The sequence below is a fragment of the Lampetra fluviatilis genome, chromosome 47 (assembly GCF_964198595.1).
Source record: "Lampetra fluviatilis chromosome 47, kcLamFluv1.1, whole genome shotgun sequence".
NCBI lineage: Eukaryota > Metazoa > Chordata > Hyperoartia > Petromyzontiformes > Petromyzontidae > Lampetra > Lampetra fluviatilis.
The window spans coordinates 2,303,172-2,323,365 of NC_136321.1; the positions used below are offsets into that span (position 1 = coordinate 2,303,172).

Sequence of the window (20,194 nt, forward strand, 5' to 3'; positions counted from 1 at the left end):
TATCGGAATAACAATGGGGGAATATTACAAAAGAAACAGTTGTCCCTCCTACAAAAAATGCAAAGTTGTACAATTGTACCGATATGCATGAAAATGTTATTTCTGCTATCCCTGTCATGGTATTGTAGAATTACAGACACTGTGGACTGCCCAACAGGTCTGAGCACCTCATTGCTTACATTATCAGGGAGACACTCGAATTTCGTGTGATTTATTTTCCATGAAAACCATTGTTGTTTAGCTCTAACGTTGTGACAAATAAAACATATCCTCCCACTGTTTGCAATCGCATTTTATTTCATTTGTTAACAAATTCAGAGAAGGATCACGACCTACAGACTGGATTTTCAAAAAGAAAATAAGTTGTAAGTATTTTTTTTTATTATTATTAAAACGTATCCTAATTTATTAACACGTGCTCATCTTTTTCAGTAAAACACAGAGTATAAAAGGAATCAATTTCAGACACCGATCAAGATATGGGGTTCCTTGGAAGCCTCCTCGTGGTGGCTCTTCTATGTCAAGGTAAGCTAACAGATTATAACTCCACCATGGATGGCAACCACCCCAACTCTTACAACGGAATACCTGGGGTTCCCTCGGTTAACGATATTAATTGGTTCCACGAAAACTGAAATTATCATTTAATCGAATCGAAGAAATGCATGTTAAAGGTGCTTAATTTGTTCCAAGACAATCTGAAGTTGTCCTTTTATACCCTAAAAACACCGTTTAGAATATTTAAACAAACAATTGTAATAAATAAACGTGAAATGAAAATCAAAAGCATTAATATGAACGTGGATAAATAATGAATAAATGTAACTTAAAACGGTGCATGGGAAAAAATTATCACAAACATCGCTCCCCCCTTGTGAAAAAACTTGGTAGGAACCACCTGAAATAGGGTAAACAAGTGTAATAATAATACAATTATTATTGTCAGGCGGAGTTTGACTTCTATATCTGGTGGGGGGCGGGGGTTCGCTTTTTCCCTCACATTCTTAATCGCGGGTGCATATAATCAATTAATTAATTCGTCATCTTTATTGTAAACTACTGAAAATAAATTGATAATTGTGGTTAGTATTTGTACGCGCGGCAGTGATGTGCATTTTGTGTTCATTGTTCGATTTGTTTTCCCTAGTATACAAGACATCAGCTACAATCAGCACAACCATAACACCACCATCACGACCTGGATCATCTGGTAAACTGAAGCAAGATTAACAATGTGAATTACATTTCAAAACGGCAGACTGTACATGTGTAATGCTGCATGTGTAGTGACTGACTCAGAGGCGCTCTGTTTATTAACAGCCTTAACAATTCACACTTGGTAACTACAGCTCCCCGTCAGGAGAGCTGGCAGACTGCCTTACTGACGACGACGAGATGGTGAAGACGTAGATGGCGACGAAGACTCCAGCCGCACGACGGGATCCCACTCCAAACGACAGCCCCGAGCTCCCGCTCGCCCCCCCCCTTCTTTTATCCTCCCAGCACGGCCTCGCTTCGCCCCAGCCACGCCCCCTTTCTAGAACCTACCAGCAGGTTCCCAGGCTTCCCCCACGTGCCCCTTCTGTAACGTTTCCCCTACATGCCTCTCTCTGGTCTATCACGTGACTTGCTGTCAGTCAGGGCTGCTATAACTGCAGATCCCTTCCCTGCCAGCAACAAGCGCTATGCTGCTAAGTGACCGATTCTATGTCACTACAAATTAACAATGTACATAAATTATGTATGTTTATTAAATTCGAATAACCCAACCAAGAATAAAGATATCCATTGTAATTATGACATCACATTCACCCCTCTATTTAAGACCGAAACAGGAGGATGATTTGTCCACAATTCTGGCTATCACCTGATGAGGCGGGTTGCTGTAATTACTCGAATTATGAATGTTGTGGGTTTACTCTCCAACACACCGGAGTACTAAACTAGTAACTAATTGGCATGTTTTGTTTACGTAACACATCTTACTAATTGGCTGTGTCGGGTGGTGGCGAGTTTAACGACACATTTATATATACGTGATCTATCCCAAAAGGACCTCAATTATGGATACATTTCTTACACAGCACAGTGAAACTCGTCTGATCCACGTCTTCTAAACCCCGACTGATAAACATTCGAGGTGCCCCCCACGATCTGCTAAAACTAAATTCCACAGCGGCAAGATTCACGTTAGGGGACAATTTTTTGCCGTGAGCTTGATGAGTTGCAATAGCTAGATGTTCCTCGTTTGCGACACGAAGCCGCCATCGTGCGAGTAGCTGAGACAATGGCGCAGTTCGCTTACGACTGCATTACCTCTCCACCCAGATGTCACAACACGGTACGAGAGGGCGCACCTCAACTTGTGACCTCGCCGCTGGGCGGCGCAGTGGGGAAATGTTAGCTACCTCACCTGGTATCCAGGAGGTCGTGGGTTCGATCCCGACCCTGACGCCTGCTGTATATTTGGAGTTTGCTTGTCTCTCTCGCCGTGGTCGTGTGGATTTTTCTCCGGGTCCTCCGGGTTTTCCCTCCACATTTAGAGACATGCATTTAGAGTATTTGGCTGCTATATATGTGCACGTGATAAGCCACTTGGTTGGCCTATATCATTTGTGATGGCCAGTTCGCTTCTGAAAAAGAGCTATACAGCTCAGTGGGCCTTACCTCGCCAAATACAACGTTTTAAATAGTTTTGTTTAGTAGCAATGAAGCGAAAACGTCAGTACAGGTATCCCTCGATTTATGAAAGGATGTTTTTCAGAAAACACACGTAAAAATAAATGTAAATTGAAATGTTTTTCCCATTAATAAAAAAATAGATGTGTTTCTTACGCATGTCAAAAGATACACCTATATCACTTTAGACACTAAAAAAAAATTGTAATAGATGCCACCACCGCCATCTATTGCACAGCGGTTGAACTTACGACTCGGTCTGAACAGGTTTGTTTGTATCTCTGAAAGTTCCTCAGTCGAATGTTCGTAAGTAGAGGAGTCCCTCTAATTTAATTCTAAACATTAGGGGACGTGTTTTGGACAGTCAATTTAACTCTACTCCTAACCTACAAATACATCAATTCGCAATGCAAAGATTTTTAAAAATAAAGAACATAAATACGAAAACGATTGAATAATAATTCATTTGAAAAAAATATTAACCTTTTGAGGGAACTCACCAAAAACTCGTGCTGCGATGTGGACCCCGTGACTCTGTCACGGGTGGATGATGCCGCAGTCTCCAGGGTGGCTTCTTGTTAGATAATCTTACGGCGCCCTTGGCCCGAGTGAAATTTCGTAACAACGTGGAAAATTCGATTTCGTTAATCGAAAAGCGTCCATAATATTTAAATCGCCTGAAAGCGAAATTTTTTAAAGCGAACGTTCGTAAATCGATGGATACCTAGGTCATCTAGAATACACTTGCATCAGCATCACAAGGCTTCACATAGGGGACACATGCCTCTATCTGGCTTAAAGTTTGGCAATACCATTTATTTTCTTTCTGGTTACTTTACCAACCTTGCAATCACGGAATGTATCGGTGAGGTTAGTCCGTTAGCAACAATTAAGTCTGTATTAATGAACAGCAAGTGCAACCACAAGTAGGCCTCGGCAAGGTAAGGTAATTTACCCTTTTTACCGGGTGTCGACATGCCAAAGGGTAAGGTAAAGGTTAGGATAAAGGTAGCTCGGAAGAATTACCTGGTAGGGTAAAGGTAGCGCAAAGTTTTACCCGGTAAATACGGTACCTTGTTTACCGCTAAAAGCTCCGTGGCACAGTCCGTGCCCTCCATTTAATAAGTAATATAAAAAAAACACGCTTTTATGAAATGTACGAGTAATGGCAGAACTCCACGACTCCAGGAAGTGGCCCCGAAGCTTGCCATAGCGTAAGGGACCGTGGCCAATTACAGCCAACGTCAGTTGACCGTGGACAATTAGACCCAAGCCGAAACATAACATATAAAAATAATGTTTAAAAACTTTTTTTTTTGATAGAATATAGCAGAGGTGTGGACTCGAGTCATGTGACTTGGACTCGAGTCAGACTCGAGTCATGAATTTTATGACTTGCGACTCGACTTGGACTTGCATAACAATGACTTTGTCCCACCTATGAGATGTGGACTCGAGTCATGTGACTTGGACTCGAGTCAGACTCGAGTCATGAATTTGATGACTTGCGACTCGACTTGGACTTGCATAACAATGACTTTGTCCCACCTCTGGAATATAGTGTTGTCATCAGTATGACGTAAGTATACCAAGTTTGCAGTCGATACCACATTTGGGAAGTGGGTTAAAATGAGTTACAAGATTTGAGGATACGACAACAACGACAACGACAGAGTGAGTTCAAAGAAAGCGTATAAAATTGGAATCGAGAATATTCTATATGTATAAAGTGCTCTACCTCGCATTTACCGTTATAAAACTTTTTAATGTGTAGTACCCCAGTAATTACCCTGTAATCAGGTAATTTGTATGGGGTAAGGGTAAAGGTAGGCTCGTTGCTTTTTACCTTTTACATTTGACCTTACCTGCTAAAGGGTAAAAGGTAGGATAGAGTGATTGTATTGTGGTAAGGTAGAAGGTAGGGTAAAGGTAGGCTCGTTGTTTTTACCTTTTACCTTGCATTGCCGAGGCCTAACCACAAGTGACAAAGTCTTCCAGAAGGCCGCACCTCGACGGTGCTGTCTAACATGACGCACGAATGTACATTGTCTCACAATGCACAACGCGAGCGTTAAATTGCATAACCTCCGGGCGAGTTAACTCTCCACAAACCCCTTTGCCCCACCGCCGTCTTAATCAGGTATGCCTGGCCACAACCTGACGTTCGCCACCACGACCTACCCCGGATTGAATTACACCACGAGCGGCATGTGGCCTCCGTTCAACACGACGGAGCCTTGGTTCGACATTACGGAGTCTCCGAGCAGCTGCGGCCAAGCCCTGAACGCGTCGCTCGGCCAGTTCATGTACTCCTACTACATGGGGGAAACGTGCAACTGGGAAATCTCGGTGCCGCAAGGAATGGTGGTGACCATCAACTTCCAAATGTAAGTATTTTTGTTGTTGTGGTTGATAACACGCATTCCACACATCCATCGTAAATATCTCCTCATTAGTATGGGTAGACAGTTCGGGCAAATACTGGTCGCAAGTGTAAGACAACTTACAATTACCAACGTGCTAAAGTAGGTGCAGGCGTTTTCTTACCAGCATTTCTTTAGTCAGTGAAGGCAGAACTATGGTGTGAGTTGGGAGTGAGCCGTGCGCTACTGTTGTTCGCGTTTTTCATTGTTATTAAAGCATTTGTTACCGGACCATCCTGGGTGGGATCATCACACACACCACACACATTTATAAGGTACCGAATTAGGAATTAGACTCGACAAGTAACGAATAGGAGCAGTGTGGCGCAGACGGAGAGATTGCACAGTTCTGCCATCTGCCTGGTCACATAAGTCGCCATTGTTCACATTCATTCCATTTCTGGTGATGTTCATGTTTTTGTTTTCTTGCGGTTGCAACCGAGTCAAGAGCCGCATGGCTCACAGGGTTATACCTAATAAATGAAATGGAAACTGAATGTTTGTTTGCTCCTGGGTTGTTCACAGTTTTGATCCGCTGAGTCCTTAATTTTTCTTGTTTGTTTAGGAGGTTACGCACAATAAAGTTTTCACTGATGAGTTGTTTTGCATACATTTAAACTTCAATATAGGCCACGTAAGTACTTTAGATCACTTTAGGTTTGTGGCAGAGATTTAAGATAATTGTAATAGGCAGAAAATGATTTCTGTCCTATGAGTGGAATAGAAGCAAGTCCAATATACATTTCTGCCATTTAACCGTTTACTTTTCCTCCTACTTTACTAACACCATACGTATGTACACACTTAAATGTAAGAAGTCTAATAGGTTTGAAGCTACAAAATTTGATATTAGAAATTGAACTGGATCCAAAATCCATTACCATGTACCTTAAATCTTTTAACCTCTGCCATTAACCTGAGAACATAACCTTCTTGTCCCAGTGAAATACAAATTCTAGAAAAAGCCCTCGCTGCTAGATATAATACTTACAACTTCTCCAAAGAATTATGGTTTGTGTGTATCTTCGGTAATAACATCATTGATAATTGTTTGGTGGCGTGTATTCGATGGACTGCATTTCTGCACTTGCCCCATACAATTTTTGTAACAAGGTAAATTCTGCTTAAATGTATTGCAGATGATGAAAATATAATTTGGGAAATGTCTTAAGAGGCTGAGGATATGGAATCTTTCAGATCATCTTTAAATAGCTTATTTCTAAATTCCAATAATGCTCATTCACCCTTCCAAAAACGTCGAGAAAAAGACAGAACCCACGGTTTACACCTCACTTAGCTGACCTGCATCGAAGGAACAATGCTGGGGAATTAGCCAGGAAAGTCAAGATGGTGGATTTGGCTGAGGGTTCGTTATGTAGAAATATAAAACATACATTTGCCACAGCATTAAGTTGCGTTAAGGAGTATGGGCAGGCCCCGACCCAAGAACGAGTGCCGTTCCTGAGACCCGTTGGTAAGTCAAAAGGTTCGTAACTCGGAAGACAATGTCCTAGATTGAAATGCCCCATACGGTCGGTGTTACGGTAAAAAAAGAAAAGCATTGTGCATGTAATATTGTGATATCTACTGTATAGAAAATAAAACATAATATAAAGTAACATGAAAATATAATTTAAAAAAAAATTACCTTGAGTCTTGATGCTTGTCGGAAAGAGTGCAATGAGTCACCACAAATGCACACGCGTGCGCAGACACGCAGATCCCTTGTGTAGCCCTAATAGACTTGGGGCAAGTTGTTAGCGAGCAGCGCCGATGAACGCTTCACCAATTTGCGTGTCATCCGATGAAGGCCGGCATGGCACACGAGGGGGTGGGTGGCCAATACCACGCCCGGCCGCCTTTGTCTCCACAGTGGTGATGTTTAAACACCTCACGAGATACACCAGACACAGTTGATCATAAGCAGGAGTCGAACTTGTGTCACCGGGTTCGTAGCGCAACACGATAACCATTGCACGATCACTCCACACACACTCACAAAAGACAAAGATCCCCCGTATAGCCTTAATGGACGTTTGGGGCAAGCTCTGCTGGCAAGTAGCACCTATGAAGGCCGGTACGGCACACGAGGGGGGGGGGGGTGACCAGCACCATGCCCGACCGCCTTTTGTCTCCCCAGTGGCGTTGTTTACACAACGCACCAGGTACTCAAATGAGGCTGAGTCGACCTAGGGGAGGCCCAGGACCGGTTCAGATAATCGTCACCGGTGTTGGCCGTGAGCGGAAATCGAACCCGGGTTGCCAGGTTCATAGCGCAGCGCGCGCTAACCGCTACACTACCGCTCCCCCGCACACACTTTCACACTCACGCACAGACACGCATCAATGCTGTCTTCCAGCAGGATGCTGGGACTCATTACATCTCGTGAAGGATCGCTCCGCTGAACAAAATAGTTCCGCGGTTCGGTTCGCAAGTAGGAGCTCGCGTCTGCACGTTGGATGGTTATAACAAAATTTATATCTTAAGGAATCTCGTTCGTAAGTGCGGGTGTTCGTAAGTCGGGGACTGCTGGCGAAACCTCTATCACATAGTAACAATGTAGTGAAACTAATTTTTGTTGTGTTGCAGGTTTAACAACGACAACAACAGCATTCGGATTTATGACGGCCCACTGAATCATGTCACAGACCTACCAGGAAATGTGTATTTTTACAACTACGTGTCCTCCACTGAATCGGTGCGGGTTGTCGTCACAAAGACAAACAATGGTTGGCTGTACCTACATGGATATTTCTATGCTACACCAGGTACCTATGCCACTGTCACATTGGGTGTATAATTACAGTGGTAGGGAAACAACATGCGCATGAGCAAATGTAGCTGTCTGTCCTGGTGGTCCTACGTTGGCTTTCTTCTTCACCTCATCTATTTGGCTAACACACTCCAAATCAGGAGTCTTTCAAACTGCAGCAGACTGAATATGATGAGCAGGGTAGACTTCAAGTGTGTGTGTGTAAAAAACGAATACGTTGGTTTCCAAAGAAGCATATGTTCTGCAATGGCATTTGAAGAAATGGAAATGACTTATGCCATCACACCCAACGATTAAAGGAACCTTAAACCTTAATTTAATCACATGCAATGCTTGTGTTGTGTTTCAGCTGAAAGCCACTGTGGAGGCGTTTTGGATATAGACAGCAACCTGTTAATTTTGTCTCCAAACTTCCCCAACAACTACCCCAGCAACCTGGAGTGCGTCTGGATCTTCAAGGCACCAAGCCGTGGCATCTCACTGTCATTCATGGATTTCAGGTGGGTAATGCCGATGAGACCGTGTGTCATACATACGGTGCAATAGAAGTTCAACTTACATATGTAGTGACGTTAATGGTGTCACTATGGTGTTAGCGCCAGCCACTGTCACAAGAGTGCTACTGTGCGTCTGGGACCTCTCTCGGGGGCCAGAGTGAGTACAGCATGCGAGGAGGCCCTAGGGGGCATAGTCGTGGTGACGACCTGAGAGAGGGCAAGTGAGAATGGGGTAGTCTGGGTGAACCCGAGAGGGCACGTGACCCGGACAGGGTAGCGAAGGGGGCTTGAGGGACACGTGATGCTCGGTCGGGATCCTTCGGGAAAGATCCCGAAGGGTGCGTGGCCGAGGGCGGAGCGAGGCCATGCTCAGGAGCATAAAGGGGCAGTCCCGAGAGCGTTCTTGGCTGTTCTCTGGAATCAACCCTCGGCGCTACTTCTCTCTGGTCTTCGGTCTTCGCTCTGCATCATGGGTCAGTCAGGACGTTGCTGACTGACCCGGTTATGTAGTGAGCCTGTTGGGGTCTAGTTAACGTGTGTACGTTGTGTAGTTAAGCCGTTTGGACTGTGTAATTAACGTATTGCCTTCAAGTCAAGTGTGTGACTGCATGAAGAACTTTACAAATACATCGAGGTGGTCTATAGAAGGATGTCCAAGTCATTGCAGTGTTCAAACTCAACTATGAGCCAGTCTCAGCTGAGGACCACTTGTTGAAAATGCAGCTTGTACATCTTCCAGTTAAAGGTATATTACACGATACACAATTCAGAAAATAATATTCAACATACCTGTTACTAATGTCAGTCTCTCCATACCACTCATGCTGTTGACTGCTCAAAAAGTTGTACTTGTAATTATCAACCCAAAAAGGGAGATTATCTGGGCTATACCTTGACTTAATGGTGCTGGCCACCCACCCCCTCGTGTGCCGTGCGAACCTTCATAGGCCCTACTCGCTAACAGAACTTGCCCCAACAGTCTGTTAAGGCTACACGGGGGGTCTTTGTATTTGTCTTTTTGTGCAGGATGGATGCTGACAATTCATCACAAGGGCAGAGTCACAGCAGATGCGTGGGAGATTCCTTGACCATGTACAATGGAGAAAATGTGCACTCCGTGATCCTGGACTCACTGTGCAGCAACCGCCCTCCCAGCCAGAGCCCGCAGTCCCATGGCAGCATGATGGTGGTGTTGAGATCCGGTGAAAGGAATTCTTCTGGAGCTTTTGCTTTCATTGTTTCACAAAACTGGTTCCAAGGTAATTCACGTTCCTTTGCAGTCGGTTATCGTCGGTGATATTGAGGCAACATTATTCAAAGTCAGGAATATGGCGAGGTGGCACTGTGGGCAGAGCATTTTTTGGCTCGACAATCATAAGGTGGCAATCTCAACAGGGGCCAAACTCAACCGACTATCCCTCGCTTGTCCAACACCAGATGGGAACACCTCCTTACTGCAGACAAGTGTGGTTTGTCACGTGACAATAATATATTCTGCCCGGTCTAAATATTTGACCTGCAGTGCCGCACTCCGATGCACTGCAGGAATGGCACCCAATACTTTCTCCCTGCCTATCCCCTCCATTGGAACTGCCCCTCTAATCGCCAGCTAGCTACCCCACACCACCTGCTTTTGTTAATCCGGGTCTGCCAGTGGCACGGATCAGCCCCTAACATAAACCAGCCCTCTGCTTGGGTGGATTTGGATCGATTACAATTGATTCTCACGTTTTAATAGGATGAGGTAGCATGAGCTAGCACGAAGGTCACCGCGGTGGCGAGATGTTATCTGCCTCGCCTGGTATGCAGGAGTTCATGGGTTCGATCTTGACCCCGAACCCTGTATATTTGGAGTGTACAGGTCTCCCTCCCTGTGGTCGTATGGATTTTTCTCCGGGTTCTCTGGTTTTTCCCTCCACATTTATAAACATACATTTAGCAGTGTTTGCCTGCTATAAATGTCCACGTGATGCTAAGCCCACTTCGTTGAGTTATTGTGGCTAGGTCGCTTCTGAAAAAGAGCTGGATCGCTCAGTGGGCCTTGCCTGGTAAAATTAGAAAAATGAAAATATAGTATCATCAAGATTTTAAAATACTTTATGAACGTGGTTATCAAAGTACTGTGTTGTGAATTTAAACTGCACTTTTAAAATAACGGTTTTATAAGTTCCAATAATTGTATAATTGGTAAGGTTTACCACTTTGTTTTTGTTTTCTCTAGGGACTTGTGGAGGTGTATTTAATGGAACTGAAGGTTTCATTTCTGGGAATGATTCCTTCAGTAGCTACAATTGCTACTGGCTTATTGAAACAAGTCCGGACAAAGCTGTGCTCTTGAATGGAACCTTCTGCGGGTAAATGCACTTCAGTAGCTGATTTGTTAATATACTCGTAGACAGTAACCAGTACCACTGGTGAGTGCATCAAGATAGCAACATACAGCAAGGATAGCAAATTCATCAACATTTTGATTGTCGTTATCAATAAAACAAAGTCTTAATGTTGAACCACGTGGAAGATGGCAGCCTTTACAGGGGCTCACTCTATTACATGAGCGATCACGACTAATTGCATCAACCTGGCGATTGGTATCAATGATTTCCCAGTCTCCAGAACATCAACTTGAGCCACCACAACGGTCCCCTCCAAGGCCAAGCAACACGCCAGATAGATCCTCTAACTCAGTGGTTCTGAACCTGGGGTGCATGCACCCCCTGGGGGTGCGAGATGCTCTTTCTGGGGCAGATTTTTTTAGAAGGTAAATAATCTAAATACAAATTAAGCACAGGCATGTAAGTACAACTACTTTGGTTCATCAAACCCTATGTATTTATTAACATAAAAAAAATTATGATGGAAACTCAAAGGGGGGTGCAAGGCTGCATTAAAGGTTAAGAACCACTGCTCTAACTCAACGCAGAGGGACTTTGCTGGGTAAAGTGCGAGTATCTTGCAAACATTTTGAAGATGAATAACATCGACGTCCTCATGAAGTGATTGAAGGCATTTATTTTGTGCAATGAGATACAAGAGAAATACAATAGAGAGCACAGACAAAGCACCAAAGGAATAACTTAACTGAATTCCATACAATCCATAATTATTGTATGTGCATCACTTTAATTTCTAGTGCATCTAAGTATATCATCTACAAAATGCAGCCTAATTAATGCACAGACAGTGTTCAGGTCAGGAAGCATTTCGTCTTACCCCGAATTCTGACTTACTCGAGTAAGGCTTTATAAAGTTATACCGTATATAAAAAGTATGGTAATGCGAACAAACTAATCTTCATTTTGCATTTCAGGAATGCTGAAATCCATGAAGGCCAGTCCATCAAAGGGCCGACTTTGGCCATTGTCAATAATTATGACTGTCAAAACATAAATGTCCTCTCCTCTGGAAATAAAGTCGTATTAATCACATATGGACCATTTAACGTGACTTACAAGGCTTCAGGTTTGCTTTTTGTTGTTTTGTTCATGTACTGATTGATTTGCGTCGCGAACTATATGAGTAGTGCAATGGCAAATAAACACTGATGCCGGAGCAAAAAACAAAACCTATGAGAGGTGGTGGGGTGGCTCAGGGTGAGAGCCCTGAGCAGGCATCACTGGATGACGAATGGCTACACATTAATTTCATACATATTTGTGTGATGCACAATGCTTAATTCAACTAATTTGTTTAACTTGTCCAGCCCCCTTTATTTTCTTATATTAATGGGTGTTTTCCAAACTGGTGAACTTAAAAAAAACGCTACTCGGTTTTTAATATTGTTGTAAAAAAATATTTTACTAAGAATTTAGAATTTGGGGCCCCGTGGTGGTGAGATGTTATCTCCCGCGCCTGGTATGCAGGAGGTCGTAGGTTCAATCCCGACTCTGATGCCTGCTGTTTTTTTGGAATTTGCATGTCTCTCTCCCCATGTTCGAGTAGATTTCCTTCGTGTCCTTCGGTTTTCCCTCAATTAGAATCGACATCATGCGTTAACAGTATTTGGCTGCGAAACATTTCGATGAAGTGAGCCACTTGGTTGAGCTATCATTTGTGGTCAGGTTGCTTTTGAAAAAGAGCTATCTAGCTCAGTGGGCCTTACCTGGTAAATTGAAAATAGTAATAGAAGGGGGGGAGGAGTTCAGCATGTTCCCTCCAGCTCACATGACGCCATGGCTAAAGGAGTCGTACGTTGTTGTTGATAGTGCGGGATCAGCCGCTTTGTTAAATGGCACAGCGCCTGGTCTAATTAGCACTGTCAGTGTGGCCTCATGGTGAATTGTTCGTACAGGTACCAGAAATGCCAACAATGAAAACGAAGATGGTCTGAATTTACAATTAAAGAACTACATTTTGCGCAACACTGACCAAATGATACGAATGTTCCTGTTGTATGTATGTTGACATTCTTTTGCGCCGTACCTAGCCCACCGTCTTAATACAATATTTATCTTCTTCTTCTTAGAACCGTCAACATCACTCGGCTGTGACTTTGAGCAAGGATTCTGTGGATGGCAAAACAAATACGAAAATGCCGTTCAGTGGACGACAATTCAATACAACAATGTCAACGTATTGCCAATACTGAGTCTAATTCCACACAGTGGGTATCTCAATGAATGTACACCACACACGGTTCATATACAACATGCTATAACGCTGTAGGAATGCTTCAATGTAATTGCTGTAAATCCTATTCTGTGTGAGAGTACTTAAGTGTGTATCACTTGACCATTATTATCCTCCTTCAAACACTGGTTGACCAGAACACATCCCAACATTCATATTTATAATGCTAAAGTACGTATAATACTGTAATCTACAATATTTACAGACAAAATGCATGCAACGTGAAACGAAAAAAAATATATTTTTAAATCTGTACACTTGATACAACTCAAGCTTTTGCACGGTAATACATACTATAACTCCTGCACATTACTATTCTACTCTTGTGTATGGCACTGGGCTGCCACAGAGAAGGAAACAACGATGGTGGTATCTGCAAGATTGTTCAGGTGGAACGCACCTGTGGTGGTTTTGGAAGGATTTGGTTGGAGTGTCTCTCCAGCGATGGAACCATGACTCCAATAACTATTAGATCAGCTGTTAAAGAGTAGTGGCAATGTCTTGAGGTTCGTGCCCTGGGCCAGCAAGGGTGATGTCATCATATATTAACTTGTTAGATGACATACATGGCAGATCACTTGTGTTAAATGACTATACTAATGCCAAGGCTCGAGGGAGGCCATTGTTGATCATTCTCTTGCGGCTGTGTTTACCAGCGAGGTGTATACTCTTGAGAGGACTGTTGCTGAGCATCTGATGATTTTGACCAACTCCCGCAGCAGGCAATGGCGCCAAACCATGCCATAGGCAGCAGGGAGGTCAAATCGTTGTTATACAACAGTTTTCTGTAGATGCTGGAAAAATCATATTTTACGAGGGCAATGGCCCTTCTTCAAGGCACATGATACTTTAAGTGGCTTTTAAGAAGCACGTGGGAAACAATTCCTGGCATTGCCCAAAACGTTGCCTGTTATGTACGCATTTCTCCAACGAGGCCACGGTATTATAGTGGAATGTGTTGAGATTTCTCACTTCGCTTCCGAGTCTTTTTTTGTTGTCATCCGGGCAACGATCGTTTTCGTAAAGTGGCGGAGGCCCGACTCACTCTCACAAAGAGCGGCGGGTGAGGCCCTGCTGGCTGGCGACAAATTCTGCAAACAGCCTCTGTCCGTCTCGCTTCCCACAGTGTCACCACTAGAACCGTGCATAAACCTGCCCTCTGTGATGTTAGATAACCTGTTCAAAAAGTACGCTCATAGTAGTTTTCAAATCTAATCCCTGTTATCAAGGTATATCTCTGTGTGTATATATATATATAATTGTGGATATTTCAAACCATGCCTATTGTGCTGTATTATACAATGTAAAAAAAATATAAAAAATTGCACTCTTTTTCCAGGTCGTGCTTTCCTGGGCATCAACCAATATATGTACAACTCCATGTCTACTCTGCTGGGCCCTCTCGTGACACATCAGAACGGCCCCAGGTGCCTGAGCTTCTGGTTCAGCGTTGTTGCAAATAGCAACTCCTCGCTTGCCTTGTACGCGACGGACACAGACTCCGCGCAGCGCTCTCTCCTGTGGGAGGCCTCCCCCCTCTGGGGCATGAATGCACGCTGGGGCAGGGCACTTGTCAACATCAACTACACCAACTACCAGGTGAGAGTTAGAGAGCCGCGCGAGTCTGAGGCTACGAGGGGGCGCGCTTCCATTACTAAGAACGCAGCAAACCCTCCCCTGTATGCGCGACTTCTGGAATTAAAGAGTTTTGCACATTTCTCCGAGTGACTAAATGCGTACTAATTCCCTACTCGCGAAACCCGCCGGACTCCAGTGTCCACGAGTGAATGAAACCATGGAGGTGCACGCAGAATTTTACATTTGAAACTGCCCGCGATGATTAGGCATGCCACCTCGGCTCCCCGCTTAGTCCTCAGTCTCTCGCAGTAATCCCGCTCTGAACTCGCTATTGTGCATTTTTACTTTACATGTACTGACAGCCGACTCGTTCATACATTTTGGTATAAACGAGTCGACAATGAGGTCCATTAAAAATAACGCGAATGCAATCGGGGAAAGTGTTGCGGCTCGCGTTCCCCAGAGTGCTAAAATTATAACAGCTGTGCGGCATTGTTATCAAACACCTGCATCTCCGATAGGTCATCCTCCTGAATTTCTCACCATCACCACCACCACCTTCATAGTCATCATCATCAAAGTTTATTTTTAAAAACACGTTCTTAATAATATATTGTTTGTTGCAGTCGTTATTAAACATTTATCATTCCCCTCCCCCCCCCCCCCATATCTTCACTCGTAACAGGAACATAACCCAATTTTTCCCACTGGAACTAGCTTTCTGCGTTCGTGAATTCCGTATTCGCAAATGCGTTCGAGGAGGTAACCCTCGCGAATAGAGAGGGTTTGCTGTGTACACTCACGGCAACGTGTGTTTGTGCATTCTCATTGCAGCTTGAGTTCGTGGCCGACACACACATGCAAGCAATCTCCCTCGTAGGCATAGACAATGTAACCCTGTCTGATGGAGAATGCCCTCAAGGTTTGTTCAACAATTTGCATTCAGCTCAATACGGGATTGTCACATTTTCTTGCATCTTTCTTTGTATTCATATTGGCTAACTTGCCGAAACCGGTAAACGATTCTGAAAATAATTGCCGGTTTACCAATTATCCATCCAACGTACGATCCCCGCAGACACGCTGACACAGACAGCCATCCATACACACACCTCCATAATTTATTTGAACACAACGTGCTCATTCAGATGTACTGTACACGCTCAGATGCATGCATCAGTCGTTCTTAACATGGGATGCACGCAACCCCTGGAGATGCGAGATGCCCTTTTTGGGGCTGCGAGACATACAGAAAGGATAGCAAATACATCAACATGATTGTGGTAATCAATAAAACTAAATTGGCAGTCTTAGTGTTTAACCAAGTTGAAGATGGCAGCCTTCAAATGGGCCCACTCTATTACGGACTAATCAGTTTCAAGGACAATGCATATATATTCAGAGTATGTTTTTGTTTGTATTCTGACCACACGCATTGTGGTTAATGCAGACATGATTCCTTGTAAAAGTTTTCAGTTTGGTGTTTTAACATTTTAACACTTGTTTTGTTTCCATAAAAAAGGGGAAAACCCTCTTATCACATTCATCGATATCACGGTCTTAAAAGGAAATGTACTTGATGATGTTTCAGGAAATTGGCCTTCAGAGCACATAAATAGTGAGGCCAGAGTGAGTGGATATGGTTTGGAGAATTCCCTTTACACCATGAGGTCTGATAAGAATAACATGTATGTGTATTGAATGTTTTTTAAATCGCATTTAAATACTTACCTATTAGTACCTATTTATTAACAAATCCTTCAATAAAAAGAAAAGTATTACAAGATTCCAAAGAACACAGGATGAGATGTTACTATCCTTTGTGCAAGCACTTCCAAGAGTTCATGAACAGTGAGCCTGGTGAAATTTGGGGAGCGCATCGTCAGTAGTGAACCTTTGGTTCCTAGGGTGTTTCGGCCTTTCATACTATACACCCTCCCCAAAGGCGGCCAGCGACAGGGTGATCAATCCTACGCTTGCGTCCCATTCTCAATTAGTCATAGGAGTTGCCTTGTTGTTGATAGCCAACATCCCATGGGACTATGCATGGCAGGGGCGTCCTCCTCCCTGAGTCAAGCATTGTTGACTGCATACCTCCTGGCCCTCTCACTTTGGGGCCCAGCTGGGGTCTTTCCTCTTCATCCAGAGCCACTGACTGCTGCCTTCTGCCGCCTCCGATACAGCTCTGATTGCCGAACGCTGGCTCTGGCCCTTAATTCCCAGTTCTCTAAGCAGTCTGGTTGTAGATGTTGCCACAAAACCTCTGCAGCCCACCTCCACTGGTCGGACTTCTGTGTTCCAGCCATTAAGCCGTGCTTCGGCAGCTAGATCGGTATAGCGCAGATGTTTTCGCTCATAAGCCTCATCTACTGAGTCCTCCCAGGGTACTGTGAGCTCAATGATGAAGACCTTCTTGAGCGAACGGGACCAGAGCACCATGTCAGGTCTTAGGGTGGTGGTTGCGATCTCCGGAGGAAACACAAGTTGCCAGCCAATGTCAGCTAGCATTTTCCAGTCGCGGGCCAAGCGCAGCTGGTCTCGCTCTATTGGTATAGAGCCGCTCTTCGGTGGTTTAGACCCTTCGCGGACAAAGGTCGTCCGTAAGGGGTGTGATGCTGCTGGGGGTGGTAGGGAGTTGGTGGCAGCTCGCTTGTCCTCCAGGGCGGACGCAAGGTTTTTAAGGACTTGGTTGTGACGCCAAGTGTAGCGTCCTTGGGTGAGGCTTGTTTTACACCCTGTGAGAATGTGCCTGAGATTGGCTGGCATGGAAAAGAGGGCACAGTCCGGATCTTCACCATACCATTGGTGAAGATTAACTGGTGTTGGAAGGACGTCATATGTTGCTCTGATGGAAAAGCTCAACCGCCTCGCTTCCATGGCCCACAGATCCTTCCAGCTGATCTTCCTCTTCTCCACACTGTCCCATCGAGTCCACTGTCCCTGTTTGGCAAGAGAGACTGCCTTGGCCCACCTTGCAGCCTCCTCCTGAGGGCGTACTTCCTGCACTACCATCTTCCGCCGCTCTGGTGCTGTGGCCTTACTCCAAGCAGCACGGCTACTCATTTGCATTAAAAGGGAAAAATATATAAAATGTTGATGGTACATTCCATGATGGGTACCGATTTTTGCAATGAGGTTAAACGTACCACTGTCCGCGTAATCCATTCCGCGATGCATTTCAGGGGCCCGATTGTCATTTAAATATAATTAGAGAGGCTGTCAAGAAATGTTCGGATCAAAAAGACTTTCAAACGTCCCTCTGATCATTTGCTAACCCTGTGCCTAGACTGGACATCTGTGAAAAAGAGCTTCATAGCTCATCGGATTCCTCCTCCAGTCTAAGTAAAGATTCTGATTTGCAAGCCCCTTTGATGCTAAAATGGTTCAGAGTGCAGTCTCCAACTTATATCCATTCCATCTCTCTGCCTCTCTATTTGTGTGCTTTGAAGAAAGGCCATTTCCATAAAAACGTCACCTATTATATATTTTACTTTTAAGGACATAGTGTTATTGACGAATGTGATTTATGTTTTGTAATTTGTGCTTGTGCACCACTGCCAATGCAGAAGCGATCAATACTTTGGAGCCTGCAGATACCAATACGGATGGATAATGTAGCTGCAGATACTATCAGTTTTACACTGTGTATGTAATGCATGCCATGAATGTTAATTCCTTTTATAAATATTGTCTAATTTCTGTGATAAAATCGGAGCGCATGATGCCAGCCTCTTGTGTTTTTTAGCTCCCCGTCCGTGCTACGAATTCATCAGTGCCTCCGAAGGACGCCTGGAGATCCCCCACGTTTCACAAAGTGACAACGACTTCTGCCTGTGGGCTATCAATGGCAGCTACAACGAGAGATTCAGCATTTTCCTGGAATTAAGCGGGTTAGTTTTATTCGACTCACACTGGAACCACTATTATGGATGCAGATATGAGGAACACATCCATGTGAAGTGCTTTAAGTTGAGGTCTCACCCTGTTTCTGTCGCTAATGCCGCTGTTGCGTTGCATCTTTTACAGCCCATCAGAGCAGAACGGCACGGAGGGTTGCTCCTCGAGCAATTTGGTGGGTGCTGTAATGTCAAATACATACGGCACCCAGTTGAATATACAGAACTCTTTCTGCCGCATCGGGTCTATAAACATGACCCTGCAAGGCAGTCCTGTCGTTGCCATTTACCTTCCAGGGCTTCAGCGAAAAAATGCAACATTTAGTGGAAGGTTTGAAGGTATTACTCAAACGTCAAGATTGCACTCACCGTCTTCAAAATCCTCAACAGACTCTCTCCTACCTCATCTCGCTTTGCTCCCCTCTATGCGCTGTCTGCTACAGCAACCAAGGTGTCCTGCTTTTAAGCCTCCAGTTGCAGCTGCGAGATGTTAACTACCTCGCCTGATATACAGGTGGTCGTGGGTTCGATTCCGACCATGTCGCCTGCTGTATATTTGGAGTTTGCATGTCTCTCTCCCTCCGTGGTGGCGTAGATTTTTTTCCGGGTTCTCCAGTTTTTTTTCCAGGTCCTCCGGTTTGTTTTTTCCTCCTCCACATTTAGAAACATGCATTTAGAGTCTTTGGCTACCGCTATAAATGTTCACGTGATGATAAGGAGGTGGGCTCATTCCTCTCCACTGCCCTCATTGACGAGAATGTCCTCCTCTGTCGTCGATTCGCTGCCCGCCGTTCAAGTCCAGGCTCAAGACTTTCATTTTTCCTTTGTCCATGACCGACTGCCTCTCCGTAAAAAAATCTCATTGTTCTGCACCTGTCCTGACGTTCTTGGACAAGGCATACATTCAAATTTGTATTGCAATTTATATATTTAAATGTGTAATGTTTTGTATTTTATATAGGTGGGGTTTGGTGGTCTCAAACAGAGCAAAACACTTCACAGAGGGATCACAAATATAGTTCCTGTCACTCGATTTTTCTTAAACAAATATAGACAGGAGAACTATAATACAATACATCTTCACTTATCTGTGACGATATACTTGACTATCGCACTCAAGTATTTTACAAAAAGAAGGGTTTTTATTATTTTATCTAGAAAATATCTCATTTGTATATAAATACTGCCTGCTTATGGTATATTTATACTCTACACACTCATATGTATTGTATGGTTAGACAACTGAATGTGCTCTATTAGGCTTGCCGTTAAAGGTTTTCGTTTTTTTCAGCATCTGTTTGTAGAAAACAGTTAAATGAGACCAGTGGAGTCATTTCATCACCGAACTACCCAAGTGTCTATGACAACTATGAAGACTGTGCTTGGCTGATCCACTCTCCAGCAAACAAACAAATCAGGCTCTCGTTTACAGACTTCAGGTAAGGTGTTGTTGGCACACGACGTTTGTCATTTATTTAACATGGGTCATTAACTTACATTTAAACACAACCCCTGTATGTTATGTGTCGTCATAATCCAGCGCTAATTCCAACCATGTTTGAGATGTGACCTTATTGTGGCTGAAGAGGCATATTTCAGTAACTGCAGAAGTAGTTCTGTGATGATATCTTCCGGGGCCGTTCTTTGACGCAAGAGTCGTGTTATGCTCACTGTGAGATGTCCAACAGCAATGTGTGTTCGCTTGATGATACGACACTGAT

The 20,194-nt window shown here is 44.0% G+C and overlaps 1 protein-coding gene across 1 annotated transcript; it reads left to right on the plus strand.

Moving 5' to 3' along the window:
• The first annotated feature begins 437 nt into the window (after positions 1 to 437).
• LOC144947787 (cubilin-like) lies at positions 438 to 19,916 on the plus strand. Its single transcript, XM_078877140.1, has 11 exons — positions 438 to 525; positions 1,148 to 1,210; positions 4,820 to 5,066; positions 7,693 to 7,871; positions 8,226 to 8,376; positions 9,400 to 9,632; positions 14,339 to 14,598; positions 15,412 to 15,499; positions 18,323 to 18,467; positions 18,604 to 18,812; positions 19,765 to 19,916. Exons 1-11 carry the CDS (start codon positions 480 to 482, stop codon positions 19,914 to 19,916), a joined length of 1,773 nt encoding a protein of 590 aa, XP_078733266.1. The 5' UTR covers positions 438 to 479.
• Positions 19,917 to 20,194: the final 278 nt, after the last annotated feature.

Coding starts and splice junctions, on each gene's coding strand:
- LOC144947787 (XM_078877140.1), top strand. CDS start 480: ATGGGGTTCCTTGGAAGCCTCCTCGTGGTGGCTCTTCTATGTCAAG. Junction 5,067..7,692: donor GTGACCATCAACTTCCAAAT/GTAAGTATTTTT, acceptor GTTGTGTTGCAG/GTTTAACAACGACAACAACA. Junction 7,872..8,225: donor ATATTTCTATGCTACACCAG/GTACCTATGCCA, acceptor GTTGTGTTTCAG/CTGAAAGCCACTGTGGAGGC.